This window comes from Ruditapes philippinarum, unplaced genomic scaffold (assembly GCF_026571515.1).
Source record: "Ruditapes philippinarum isolate M1 unplaced genomic scaffold, ASM2657151v2 ctg2123_1_1_1_1, whole genome shotgun sequence".
In the NCBI taxonomy this organism is placed as follows: Eukaryota; Metazoa; Mollusca; class Bivalvia; order Venerida; family Veneridae; genus Ruditapes; species Ruditapes philippinarum.
Window position 1 is genome coordinate 85,514 of NW_026854977.1, and position 14,850 is coordinate 100,363.

The 14,850-nt window shown below is 29.7% G+C and overlaps 1 protein-coding gene across 1 annotated transcript; it reads left to right on the plus strand.

The window, feature by feature from the left end:
* Window positions 1-424: 424 nt before the first annotated feature.
* Window positions 425-4,131, plus strand: LOC132741679 (waprin-Phi1-like). Its single transcript, XM_060729908.1, has 4 exons — window positions 425-650; window positions 1,626-1,739; window positions 2,290-2,436; window positions 3,216-4,131. The coding sequence occupies exons 1-4, from the start codon at window positions 437-439 to the stop codon at window positions 3,329-3,331; spliced, it is 591 nt and encodes a 196-aa protein (XP_060585891.1). The 5' UTR covers window positions 425-436; the 3' UTR covers window positions 3,332-4,131.
* The last annotated feature ends 10,719 nt before the right edge of the window (window positions 4,132-14,850 follow it).

Consider the following 14,850-nt stretch of genomic DNA (forward strand, 5'->3'; position numbering starts at 1 on the left):
TTAGTATTCAAGAAGTAAAAATAACTTTTGAAAATTTTATTAAATTCATAGTTTACAACGCGAGTTTTAATTACTGTAAATTGTGTTGAAGTACTTTATGATTAATATTAATTATTATTTCTCTTTATCAACAGTTAATTATAAAGATGCTATTATAGTAGTAAACTCATAAAAATGTTTTGTTGTAAACATGTTAATAATTATTAGTTTTCACCATTTTTATTTCCTTTGTTATTAATATTTGTTTTTTTCACCTACATCCAATTTATGCTAATATATAAACAATGATTGACACTTATAATTGTTAACAATTGTTATTGTTATAAATAATGATTGACATTTATAATTAATTATAATTTTAGTCGCACACGACATTTTGATAAATATAGCGTTGTTAGATTTATTCATCTGTGAAAAGTAAAGTCACGACTATTTCATGCATTTAACAAATTGTAAAAGTAGGCATACGACATTCTTATCAACAATGCTTTTGTTAATAATTCTTGTGAACTTTGTGTGTTTAACCTTTGGACAGAATTCCACAAACGCAAACAGCAACGCAGCTAAGAAATGTTCGGAACCGTGTCCTGCTGTTAGATGTAAATCTCCAGTAACTCGTGCGGGATTGTGCTGCCCAGAATGTCCAACCGGTAAGTAGCTTTTTTTTACAGTTTGGTGCTTGAGTTTTAGTATATATTATTAGTGTATTGTAATCATAATAAAAGTAACTAAAGACTAAAATGTTATATTAAATAAATATTGTTAGTTATATTGAATGAATTTGGAAATTTACAAACAAAAAATTATTTGGAGAATTATAAACATCGAATTTAATTGAAGAAATAAATGAATGTGTAAAATTATTTTTTATTGTCTAAGGGCAATTTGGTAGGAAAATCGATAAAAAAAATAGTTGAAACAAATAAACAATATAATGAAAAGTAATAGTATTAACAAGGAAGGATTAGATAATAATAATAATAAAAATAATAATAAAAAAATAATAATAATAATAATAATAATAATAATGATAATAATAAAGTTTTGAAAAGAGACTAATATAATTCCCTTCAATTTAAGTCATTAAAAAACTTTTTGCCTTAAACATCATTTGTTTACTTTTTGCGCTTATTTTATATCTAATGTCTTCTTAAATCACCTCAAAATTGTTGTTAAAATGTTTCATTGAAAGAAAACAACAAAATGTTGCATTCTATTCACCGTACGTTTTTAAACAATCTTTTTGTGTTAAATTTTTAAATCTAAGTAGTGCTAAAGGCGATTTTAGATGCACTAAAAAAGATATATTTAACTACAAATGCGATATATATTTTATTTAATTTTCTTAATTAATATCTTTACACTACAGTTTAAACTTGTATAAAACTGAAGTAAGAAATATTGCTATGAATGTAACAAACAAGTTTGCTAACATTACTGCTTGAATGCAAAATAAGGCTTGTCAAAAACACTTAAAGTTGCCATTTGTTTTTGAACCTGTCATCAGTGACACATTGTTATTTATGTAAGTTACGCAAATACACACATTTATTCTGTCTTATTTCCGTTTGCGAACAACCGAAATAAACTGGTACATGTAATTTTCTTTACGTAATTATTTATAGGAAGGCGTTGTTTTTACAAATGGAGAGTATACCAAAATGGTCAAACATTCAAAGATCTATGTAATACATGCAAGTGTAATGACGGGTCGGTGTCTTGTACAGAAATGGCATGTTGTAAGTACGATCTCTTATTGGCAACTTTAAACAATTTAGCCTTGAATGATATTAATTTTGCACGTCAAAGTAACATAAAAAGTAAGAAAATCTTTCATTATTTATACTAGACATTTGCACTTCTCAGATGTTTTCATTACTGATTGTTTGTAAGTCAGCAGTAAAGAAATGTAGCCGTCTAGAGTGACACAGTGAGTGCATGGTAGTCTGATTAAACGGGATAATATTGTGCTGATAATATTGATATATTGATAATATTGGTGCTGATAACAAACTGGACAAGTTGGTACAACCTCCAACAATTTTGAAAAATGGAACGATCTCATAAGCCAAAATATTTTAGCCACAAATGATATTAAAATATTTATGCATATATATTTATACTTTTATACCGTGTCAACAAAAGATCAAAATGCATATAATAGCCATTATACTCGTAGGTTATCGTAAACAAGCCCATGAAATGATAAAATCCTTAAAAAATATTCTATTTTCAATCTTAAATAATTACGTTTAATAATATCATTAAGCAATGGTCTTGATTTTGCAGTGCCGAAGGCGGGCAAGTGTCCCCGACAAGATCCAGACATGCCTGGTATATGTATTCTCGGTTGCATGAATGACTGGCATTGTAACGGCGTGCAGAAATGTTGTAGTAACGGATGTGGTTTTGTATGCATGTTGCCAATTGGCAGACGTAAGTATAATAATATGTACATTATTACAATTTCATAAACACGTGACGTAAAATAACAAGGGCTTAACTTGAACCCATAATTCACAGCTGTCATTGAACATGATATTTGTCTGTTTGTTTTCCGAATTTTTATTTTTCGGAATAACGTGTCCCTGTATCGCAATCCGACTTTTCATCCTCTTTTTTTCAACCAATAAAAAATAACGGGACAGCGTAAATATATGAATATAAGCTTATTATGTTTTTAATGTGTTTAACAATAACAGTCTGACAGTCCATTTGTTGTTTAATTTAGCAAGTTTTGTTGCTTGCCCTGTTTTATTTCTTAATAAAAACTATTAAATATACTTTATAATAGAACATATATATTTTATCTAATTCTTTTTTATTATTATACAAAAACTGTGCTATAATATAAATTTAAAGTTCTGTGGTAAAAGTGTCTATGTCTCGGTTAGGATATTTATGTATTATCCTTACAAAATTATGACAAATAAACAATATTTTGCTCATGTTTCGGTGTGCCGCTTTAAAAGTTGTGATTGCAAAATGATTAGCCTTTTAAGCAAGGGAATGTAAATTCGCCCCATGTTAAATACTTTGATACTTGTATTGGCCTGGTTAGACAATAGAACACATTGGTTAAACAATGAATCAGACTCAAAAGTAATTATTTTTATGTGAAAAAATCGTACAACAGGCATAATCAGTCAAATTATGTTAAATAAATGTCATTTGTTTTAAATATATAAAATTTGATATTTTGTTGATATTTACAGTTTCTACACAGAGACATTGTCCAGGAGTTTATTGTCCGGAAGTTTATTGTGACAACCAGTTTATCCCTCTTGGCGGATGTTGTAGCACATGCCCGTTAACCATGCCGTTAACCTAACTGCTTTTGTTCTTCTTTTACTTATTCTCATACACGTGCTGAACAATTTATGTCAGTGTTGACAGAAATAAAACAGAAATGCTTTCTGTCATTTCAAGGGCACATCATGCAAAGAGCATTTGCGTATAACTTGACAATTATTTAAACAATGCGTTTTTATACACACTGTCATTATACAGTGTAGAATAATTCCATAAAGAAACGTCTAAAATTAACATTTGTGTTTTTTAATAAAGTATGAAAATCATATATTTGTCATCCCCATGAAATGTGTTATAATGCATGACAAGTCTCGTAATTTAAAATTCTATTTTAAAACAGTTGATGTCATAAAGTTTTTAAGTGATGCATGTTTAAATAAATTACATTCAAAAACAAATAGAAATATGGTTGTTTTACGGTATTTGTTATCTAAATTTACTGTGAAATTACAGAAAGTGAGAGACATTTCACCTTTTTTCTAGTTGTTCATATATTATAACAAAAGTCATTTGAAACTATAGGCTTGAAACTGTTTGATATACGTAATGGTATTTTTAAACATATTACTTGTAAATGTATTTTCCTCATTACTTGTATTGACTTTGTCTTTTTAATATATAGTAATTGAAATGTTGCAACATCCAGCTTTTAAGGACCGTTCCCGAGAAAGAAATATCTGTTTTTAAATTAACGCTTTACAAACTAAATTTTAGTGTAATAGATTGGTACAGTGCTGTAATAGAATGTCTTAATGTGTTGTTTTGTTTTTGTGCTTTCAATTTTCGTACTTAGAATAAGTGTTTCTAGCATCGTATTGTATTGAGAGTCATTTAACGATATCCCCATGGAGAACATTGTGGACAACATTGTAATTGTACGGGATCATTTTGATACAACAATAGCTGCTGAATTGGTGTCATTAACAAACTGCATTCTATGTTCTAAAGACACATATTAATGGAATTCTGAAAAAGAAACTAGATGGACCTCCTATCAAACATTATAGAAAATTACAAAATATCAATCATTTCAAACACTTACTATTATTATAAACAAATATATTTGATAAACGTCATGGTAAACATTATTGAATGTTAATTACACATTTGGGAACTAACACTGTTTGCTCCGCACCACAATCGTGGATTTTTATTGCAAAAAGCTTTTGTTACCTTTAAGAAGTGCGTAAAAGCTTGAAAACGATTCACGTTCATACTATAATGTTTTGTTTTACATATCTTTGAAAATTTATCTTATATAACATTAAAATAACAAAGTTTTTAGCATTATACTCGTATTTGACATTTAACATATTTTAACAAAATATGTTGATCTACTTTGTACCCTTTATTCAGAAAGAACATTTGTTCCTGTTCTATACCACGTAACCTTCTAATCATTTTGCAATATTTGATATGATTCAATATACTAATAATAGGTATTTGAGTACGACCAACTTTATCTATAGTTAAGGTAATGGACCATTAGGCCATAAAATACTATTATTATATTTTCTTAAATGTTATTTATTTTTGATGTCGGGTAACGGTTTTTAAACAAGAACTCACTGGACGATAAAGCTGAGTCATATCTCACTTCTTTTTTGGTGTGGAAATTTGTACAAAATAGTGAATGATGCACACACAAAGCAACGCAGGTAAATCCATTAAAAGAAGTTAAATATTATACATCCTGTTTTCCAGTTTGGCAAATGCCTAAGGGATATGATGAAAATAGAGTTTAAAATGAGTTTATGTACTTATTTATTTCGACGAAACACAAAAGTCATCCTTGAAACGGTAGTCTTGCTCACGAATGATCTCAAAAGGTAAACGTATTCCTGGAACAATTTATAATGAAGGTTAAAGTAAAATATCATAGCAGCCGTATGCTCTTATTCATTTCTTTTAATTTGATTAAGGATAATATATTTGGTCGGTTTACTTACCTTGACCTTTACTTACTAGTTTCGTACAGATTCGGTGTTACTTTTTTGCACATTCCTGCTCCTGTCACTGGATATACACGGTGTGCTGGGGTAGGGGTTGTAAATTAGCTTGAATAAACTGTATTTGATCATAAACACGATTATTCAAACTGAGTCTGCAATAGTGTTAAATGTTGCCATCTTTGAATTAATTTTTCCACTTTATATTATTAAAAACAATGTAAAATTTTATTATTCTGCCATTTGGCTTCTTCAAAAGTATACCTTCAGCTATAGAAGCAAAATATATTGATTGTTAAATCGATGTAATGAATTACAAACAACAGCAATAAAGACATAATGAAATAAAATTACATGGAAAGTTTGAGAAATATTTCTCCTGAAATTAAAACAGAACCATTACATTTTTTATTGAATTTGCTTCCTCTGGTAATGGTTTTTTTGCCATTCTAATGTCATAAAAATAAGGAAATACTTTCTCTTTTTTAATTTTGTTTTTACTTGCATGGCTTTAATCGTGGAATTGTCTGACCTTTTGTGAAAAACATTCGTTACAAATTAATTTTGTCTCTCTTTTTTCAACTGAAATGTTTTTAAATAAAACAATCATTGATTTATATTAGGAAGTATAAGAGAAATCTTCGGACCCAGTCTTTAAAAAAAATTATGTGTGTTTGGATCTTGGTAACATATCAGATCCTAACTTAGAATTCGTAATAAAGAGAGAAATAAAAACTACAGTGAGTCTGACCCAAAATTCGAGTTTTTTAGTGAACACAAAAGCCGGGTAAAGATCAAAGGAACATAAACATCATTTCATCTTTTTAAAATAAATAGTTTGATCTCAGTTCTTAGTTCAAAATTCCCCGTGAATGCTGGGTCAGTTTTTTCTGTATTTATATTCTGTTCATTACATTATTTTTCATCTTACAATTGTGTGATGTCAGTTTATTTTTGAATTTCATCTTGCTTTATAAGTAAGTGAAAGAACACTTACAGTTTCTTTTTTAAAATTTTCATAAATGTTAAGAAGTTTTGAAAAGAAAGTTAATGACTTAAATTTAAGAAATGATATCGATATCAGCGGTATATCGGCTATTTAACAGCGGTTTGAAGTTTTGATGTGTAGGAATTTACCACGGAGGCAATTATTATTTTGATTGTGACATGGCCCACTAACACTATGAAATATTTCACCTTATTTCCATCAATAGTTCATCAATTTTAACTTTCGAGTCAAATTTGGTTGTTTTGTGTTTACATCAGTGCTCGATAGATCAATCTTCATCCACATCAAATAATTCACTGAACTTTTGAGGAATACTTAAATTTCAATTTGCACACACATACACCATAAAGCTTAACAAACCACTTTACAGTGTAGAGGTTTGCTCATTTCAACCCGATATTTTATGCCGATTTTAACATGGTTTTTGCTGTTACCTCGTCGATCGGTTCCCTTAACCGGAGTTCCTGGTTAATTAACCAGTAATAACCAACTTATCCGCAAGTGACCGACTACTAATCCGACATTAACTTTTGAATCAGCGATGACCATTAGACTCAACGTCCGAGATCAACTGTCACGGAGCAATTACGCCTCACTCGAGGATTAAAACAGCGACCCCTGAATTTGTAATCTGATGCTCTCTATCTAAACAGCCGGATTAGTGAAGGAGTATTAATTTATACTATTTCAAACTTGCGAAGGCACTTGTGTAGAACCACCGACCTTCAATAAGCTAGCTGGATACCCTGTGATTATGAAAGAATCCTAGATTGTCATCAGGGATTCAAAATCACAGAAGGGAGGGACAAGTGATTCAACAACATTAACAAATCTGCCTCTATGATTATAATTCATTGTTACTCCATTATTGTTTATTATTATGCATACTATTGAAATTGCTTCATTTTGGGAATGATGTACTACTTTGGTAACATACTCAAAGTCGGTCTATATTTTACATTCTGCTTCTAAATTGAAATTAATTTAACATTTCCGCGTTAGTGGAATATTACTAAATGTTGTTATAATTTCTTGCACATATCAACAAAGCCTCAAAATTTCCGTTTATAATTGTTGCAATGCTTCCATCCAGAGAGGAAGTTAATATAGTTATAAATGTATGATCCATTTCTAAGGTTTTAATTATCGAAACAAATTACAATACTCTAATCTAGAATTTCATAAAGGAAGGAAGAAGCTATTTTGTTTGATATTTATACAATTGAAGTAAACAAGGAAATGGGACAGCAGCATTTTATCATCTATTTACTTCATGTAAATTCACAGACCTAACAACTTTTTTATCATGAAACTTTTGTTCATATATGACTGAAAAACGGAGCTAGATAAGTGCGCTTGAAATTACTGATTACTTCCTGCTTGATGAAAGATAAATGTGCTATCGTAAAACTTGATTTTTAAAAAAATTATTTTCGAAAGCTAAGTATACCTGCATAAATTTAATTCCATGATTTGGTTGAAAGATGATTCGAGCTATTAATACAGTACTGAAGTTTACCAAACAGTATGATCTCCCTTAATATGTTAAGCATATATGGTTATAATTTGTTTAAAAAACTTATTTATTATATATCATTCTTTGTGTGTCATACAATTGAAGTTTCTTTGTTTTTGAAGAGAGAGAGAGGGAGAGAGAGAGAGAGAGAGAGAGGGAGAGAGAGAGAGAGAGAATTTTCGTCGTTAGTTTAATGTATTTGCACGCAACTGCTTGTTTGTATATCTAGTCTGTACTTCGGAAAAATGAAATTTTTGTTCTAAAATTTCCATGTGATCGATTAATGTATGTATAAACATTCGAAACAGTGCTAATATGACTGCCTTTAACTATTGACATGACATGCGACAGAAAGAATCGGAGGCAAGGCAAGAAGCAGGGACAATAAGACAAGCATTTCATGCTTGAAATAATTTACTTTTAACACACAATAATTATACCTCACAAAACTAACGCGTCCAAATTTAATTTAATATTGATTCTGATAACACACAATGATTTATTTGTTGTTCCCTCCAGAAATACCCGCAGCTTGATTTGACACATTGCTGAAGTAATGAATTTAGATGTAATCAGTTCTTAAGGGCTTTTTCAAACGAGCATTCCGATTTCATTTGCATGAAAGACGATACGAATTAAATGTTTGTTGTAAAGACATTGAGATATGCAAATTTGGTAATTAAAATTTATTCATTATTGTGCTGTAAGAAAAAAATTATAAAATGAGTTATACGGAATATAGATTATTAAAAGACCCTGCATTATCTAAGCATTTAATACTTATGTCAAACTATTATATAAAAAAATAGAACTGAATTTGGATTCATATGATCTTGATGCAACTTCGGTTTTCACTTAAAAAGAAAAAAAAAATCTTGACTTTGGTTTCAGATTCAATTGTTATTCCTCTTTTTAATTTTTGAACCCTATAGTATCTTTTAATCAGTACACTTGATCCAAATATATCAATCAAAAAGACTAAGTAGACACGTGGCTTAAAAGTTAAACAAATCAAAACTTTGATGTCATATAAAATTGAGACTATGATAAAATGAGAAACGGTAAGGTATGTCCCACAATTCATATTCGTCATTAAAATTAAAAATAATTAATTCTTTAAAGCTAAAAATATTGTTTTGGTGTTGTGGTTAACACAGAGCACAATTACTCGTGTTATTTACTTCACGTGTTCATTACATACTATGGCTTAACATTTATACAACTGTCTGCCAATCGGGATCATGCATACAAAACCACATCCGTTATTACAATATTTTTGCACGCCGTTCAAATGGCAGTCGGTCATGCAACCTAAAATATATATACCAGGCATTTTAAATAAAAATGTTAATTTTTACAAATTCATACAAATTTAACGCATTCGCATATTTATATCCTATCAAAGTAGCTGTTGAAAATCTTCGAACTTAAATTTAAACAAACAAATATGAAAAGTCAAAGAAGGACATTAAGCGTACATTTACGAAATCTTTGTAATACGGAGACAGGTGGGGATATTATAGAAATCAAAACCATTTTACGTATCTTTTGCTTTAAAAATATTGCCAGCGGTCATATTAACGTTTTACCGCATATAGGCGTGTTTTGAGGGCTTTTCAGCCCCTCTTGAGGCCTGAAGTTGTGAAAAATTTGCCCTTTGTACATATAGGCCTCAAACACTCTTTTTCGTTTGAGAAATTTTGTTAAAAAAAGTGGTCACTTTTTCGGCGCTGCCCCCTATCAAAAAAGGTACATCAAGGGGGTGCCAGAGTCACTAAGAAAATTTTGGACTCGTGATAGGCTAAAAATGACCCCACATCGAAGGTAACATGTAACCAACGCTGAAAAGCCTTTGACTCTATTTCAATCCTTTGAGAAGTTGCAGCACTTTGAAATCAGTTTTGATGAAAAGAAAAAAAACACGCAGTTTAGGCAATTTTGAGACGTCCCCCATTGCAATGGTAACAAGAATTTAAGATTGAGCATGCTGTCACCAAGGTTATGGTCCAATGAACATGTGTTCTAATTTTGGATAGTATTGAAGCATTTTTTATAGTTTCATAGCAGTTTGTACTTGTTACAGGATGTTTTGCAATGAAAACAGCCGTTGCTTGCAATATGCTCATGCTGTAAAAGGTTAATTGTTTGAAAAAAAAAAAACAACAAACAAAAACTGTCAAGAAAATTATAAAACATTGGTTTGAACTTGTCTAACATATTATGTGTTTGTTCCAGACAATTGTAATGGTTTTGCATATTTCTGATGCTTGGTATTCTGACGCAGTGCATTTTTTGATCTGCATAAGCATTGCAATATATATCTGTAACTTGTGGGCCTTATTACATTTATAAAAAAAACATTGGAATACAATTAATGACAATTGGAAGATTAAATAAATGGGAAACGCTAGAAGCCGACTTTCACCACATTACATATATGTTTCTGTAACCTTATACCAGTCATAACTCATTCTATAGAATACTAATTTATCAAATGTTTAAGAAGCGTAGATACTGTAACAACAGAACATGTACACAGTATCATTATGTTTTTGTTTTCATAAATATTCAAAGTTCATCAAAATAATCATTGTATGATATAAGTTTAGGGTAAAATAATCCGCTCTGTTTTTCAAAGAATTTCCATTTAAAACTGAGTAAGATAGATCACGAAATAGAAAACAATCGATGGTGATTTGTTTTCAGTTTTTGCAATTTTATGTATATTTTCAGCGTATACGAATAAAATAGCTTTATGGACACGTGGTCAGATCAGTACATAAATAGGTTACGATCATAAATTAATGTATTTTGTAGCTTAATGAATGTTTTCCTTTAAATCATGGTTGGTTCGGCCTTTTCTGTCTAGATGAAATGTCATACATGAATTACTTTGTTTGATTTATTGCTAAACAATTTAGGCAGTCTTAGGATCCATTTCATTTTCACAAAAAAAAACAAAACAAAAACAAAGCGTTTCTTAGAATTTCTCGTAAATAAATCCTAACGGTTCAGCCACACTTTCTTATACATAAAAAATAGAACAAAACCGATGTTTGTAGTTAAAAGTGCATTTTTCTACTACTTGAACTGTCTCCATTTAAAGTAAAGTTTCAATTTAATGATATCAATTTCGAATTTAATAATCGTTTAATCGTATATAAATCATCTAAATGTGAAAAAAAAAAAAACAGATGAAAACAAAGATGTTGAGATAGGTATTCCTTAAACATTGGCACTTTCAGATTATTTTTACATTTTTAAACAGGTTCGGATAATGATGCGCTCGTTTTCTTATTAGTTTGCTCTTCTCTTTTGAAGCAGAAAATAGAGTACAATTAAAAAAACAAGCTAATACTATGATGGCAGCTTACAGCTTATCTTCAAATAAATAGTACATATTTCCAAGGACGTTTTCGTTACTCTTGGCCTTAATCAAATTAATGATACTTTCAGTTCTTAATTAACTTTACAAGATTTGTTACTTTCTTAATAGAAATGGACATTTATTTCATTATTTGAAAATGGATCCCGAGGCCAAAATCACCTCACCTGTTGGAGCTAAGAGACACATAGACTTAAGTAATAAGAACCCATGGAGTTGCCTCTTACAACATCACAGGGTTAAGAGGTGGTTGCAGTTCTGATGTTTCATACCGTAATGGCAACCCCTCAGCCACAGAGCGCAGTTTTAATTAAGAATCGCATTAAATTATGCTTAACGCTCAACAGCAATTGATTATTTATTCTAAATGTTTAGCATAAAATTGACGTCCGGCGTAATTAATTTTTCCATGCATCCATGTCTAAATAGATATTACTCTTATAACAATTTTTGAGTTTCTAACATTTTTTTTCATAATAACTTCTCTTCTAAGTGGATGATAAGTAAATCTTGTATTTGAAGTATAATATTTACAAAACTTTATTGATTTTCTTTACAAAAGATCATGTTTGAATGACCGTTACGTGACTGTGCTTAGATACAATTATATTCTAATATTGTAATTAAGTCTTAAAGGGCATTTTTGTCAGAATATATGCGTTAGCTTGCACCTTTATATTTGCTCTAAAGAAAATACTAGAGTCACAAGAGAATATCTTTATATGTTCAAATGATTTGTTATATAGATATTTGGCAGTGATCTAAACATTTCATACAAATCAAAAGAAAACATAGCTTTAGTCTGGAATTGTTTGCTTCTAGGGGGAAAAATATTTGCAAATGAGACGATAAATCTAGATCCAGACACGTCTAAGACAGTAAAATTGAGTTTTTATTTAGTATATATTGATTAGATTGAATATTTTTCTTTTGTTTCTTCGGAGGGGAGGAAGAGAGTTGTTTGTTTTTATTTTTTTATTCTTTTGTTTGTTTGTGTATGTGCGTATAAGTATGTGTTTTCCCCCGTTTCTTTGTTCTTCTATCTAGGTTGTGGTATTTTTAATTTTTGATTAACATTTTCTTTAGTGGTAAGGTCATTGTTTTTTTTGCATTACCTTCTATAATTTTATAATGTTTTATCAAGCTTAAGCGTACCTAGAATACATTTATATACATGTATATATCATATTTATACAGCCTTTACCCCTCTTTAGACGTATTAAATATTAAAGCTCACACAAATCGTTTAGCTATTTCATTTTTTTTTAAAAAAAGAAGAAAAAAAGAGTATAATATGGGTACAGTAAAATACATTGTTTCAAAACTGTTTTAACTTTCAATTGTTCCCTCTAAATATTTATGAAACATAGAATACTTTATGAATATTTAAAAATAAGACTTTATATGTTATATAATGAACGTAAACAACATTAAAACTGAGTTTTCGTACTAAATGCAAATACGCAAAAGTGATCTGGCACAGAGGAAACAATAAAAAGTTCGGGATATAGACGCATAGAGCCAGATAGAAGACACGTAAAGAGTAAAGCAAATTTAATTCTTTCCCATATATTCACAAATCAGTTCATATATGTAGCACAAATATGTTGCTTTCTTAACGGTAATATTGTTTCAAAACCATAATCAAATTTTTTGAAGACCTGTTCTTTTCTTAATTTTTTTGTGGCATTGGTTATTCCTTTGTCTGTTCAACAAATCAATTACCTAAGTATCTTTGGAAAAAGTAACGTAGAAATAATATTTAAATTAGATTTGGTGTTTGTCTAAAGAGGAAAAAGACAAAATATATTTGGACTTTTTTAAACGGTAAAAAAGGTTTTATAACACGTAATACAAATATTCACAATGGCGTAATAAGTGCTGTACAGTTTTAAAAATTATGAACTGCAAAAAATATCGTATTGAATATGAACAATATACATGTATCAACTTTTTATATGCATCTGTGATTAAATATGATCCTTTCAATTGCATTACTTTTAAATCTTTTGATATTTTTTCACACAGTTTATCACGGGGGACCAGATTTATATGGATCATGGAAATGTGCAAAAGGTCGTATAATACCCCATCGAAAAGTAAAATCATTAGTTTTAGACCTTAATCATGTGGCATCTTATAATATGATCAACTATGATGTCATTGTGTAAAAAGTGTCTGTTAAAAATAGGAAAATGAGTAATTATGATGGTGTTGAAATACGTGCATGTAGTTTGTTATAGCAATAACACACGTACATTATATATTTCATATTATAGGACCATTATTGGCTGACAAACTACAAATAAGTGATAATAAAGATTCACCGGCAAATCATTTATGCAGCATTCCAAATCATCTATAGAATCGATGTTCATTACATTGTTCTTGCTACCATATTGTATGATACGTTTAAGGCTACAACTATGCAAAACAAAGAACACAAATTTGCATGATTGTACAGGGATATATATTAGAAGGAAATGTTTTTCCGACAAAAAAAAAAGAAAAAAAAAAAGAAACCTTTTTTATTTATGTGTACGTCAAAAAAAGAAAGAACAATATGCGTATTATATTATTCAATAAATCTAATACATGCCTGAAATTTAAAGATAGTTTTGTAGATATTTCCACAAACGCATGTCCTATAAATTAGTATAATGATTAAATTACTTATTTATGAAAAAAATGTTTGGCTTAATATTAATCAAACTCGGGTCAGCTTCCTGGAACATGAAATATTGCAGACATATCAGGAAGCATGATCGTGACCCCAGTAGGGCCTATTATTAAATAGGCAGACACACACACGTGCCGCGTCATCATTTGTAGTTGCAGATAATTCATGATTCTATTATTAAAATCGGAATCTCTAGAATTGCAAATATACTTTGTTCGACTTATTTCTTTTGTTATTGTCGCTTTGTTGTTGTCGTCGTGGTCGTCGTCGTTTTTGTTATTATTGATGCTGTTATCTTATTTCGATTATTTGTTGTTCAATTTGTTTTAATTTTTTAATGTCTTTTAATGTTAGTGATTTTGGGAAAGATGTTGTTGTATTGTTTAGTTTTTTGTTACTTTTACCAATTATACTTCAGGCCAAAGAACAAGCGTACTTTAAATCACACAACATACCATACAACATCAGATTGTTTTTATGTTGTCAAGTGATCAAATCAATTTAGTTGAAATTATTCTCATTTAAAATAATCTAAAATATTTGTATCTTGTTACAACAGTAAAAGTGCGTGCTACTGTATCGGCAAATTTTAAATGACCTCGATTCTGTCTAGAAACAAAAGAAAAATTCAAGTCAAATAACATCAGAAAACGTATTTATGTTTAAAATAAAATATTATATAATTATATCTTCCTGTCGTGTAAATAAGTCGATGTAAAACAAGCATGTAGTGGATTCTTTTGATATAAATGACTAACGCGGTACGTTAAAATGCACCAAATTTCAAACTAATATCTAGGTTCAAACCAAACAGTTTTTTCATTCAGTTTTGCTCTTCAGTTGAAATAATAGATTTAAGATAAAATCGCCGGACCAAAAAGCGATCATGCCATGTGCACAGAGGACCCTCCAATCGTGTTCAATTCGAATCCGCATTGGAATCGGATAAATGATGTTTAAAAGTATGGCTGAGGAAAATGGTGATTATTTTATACAATT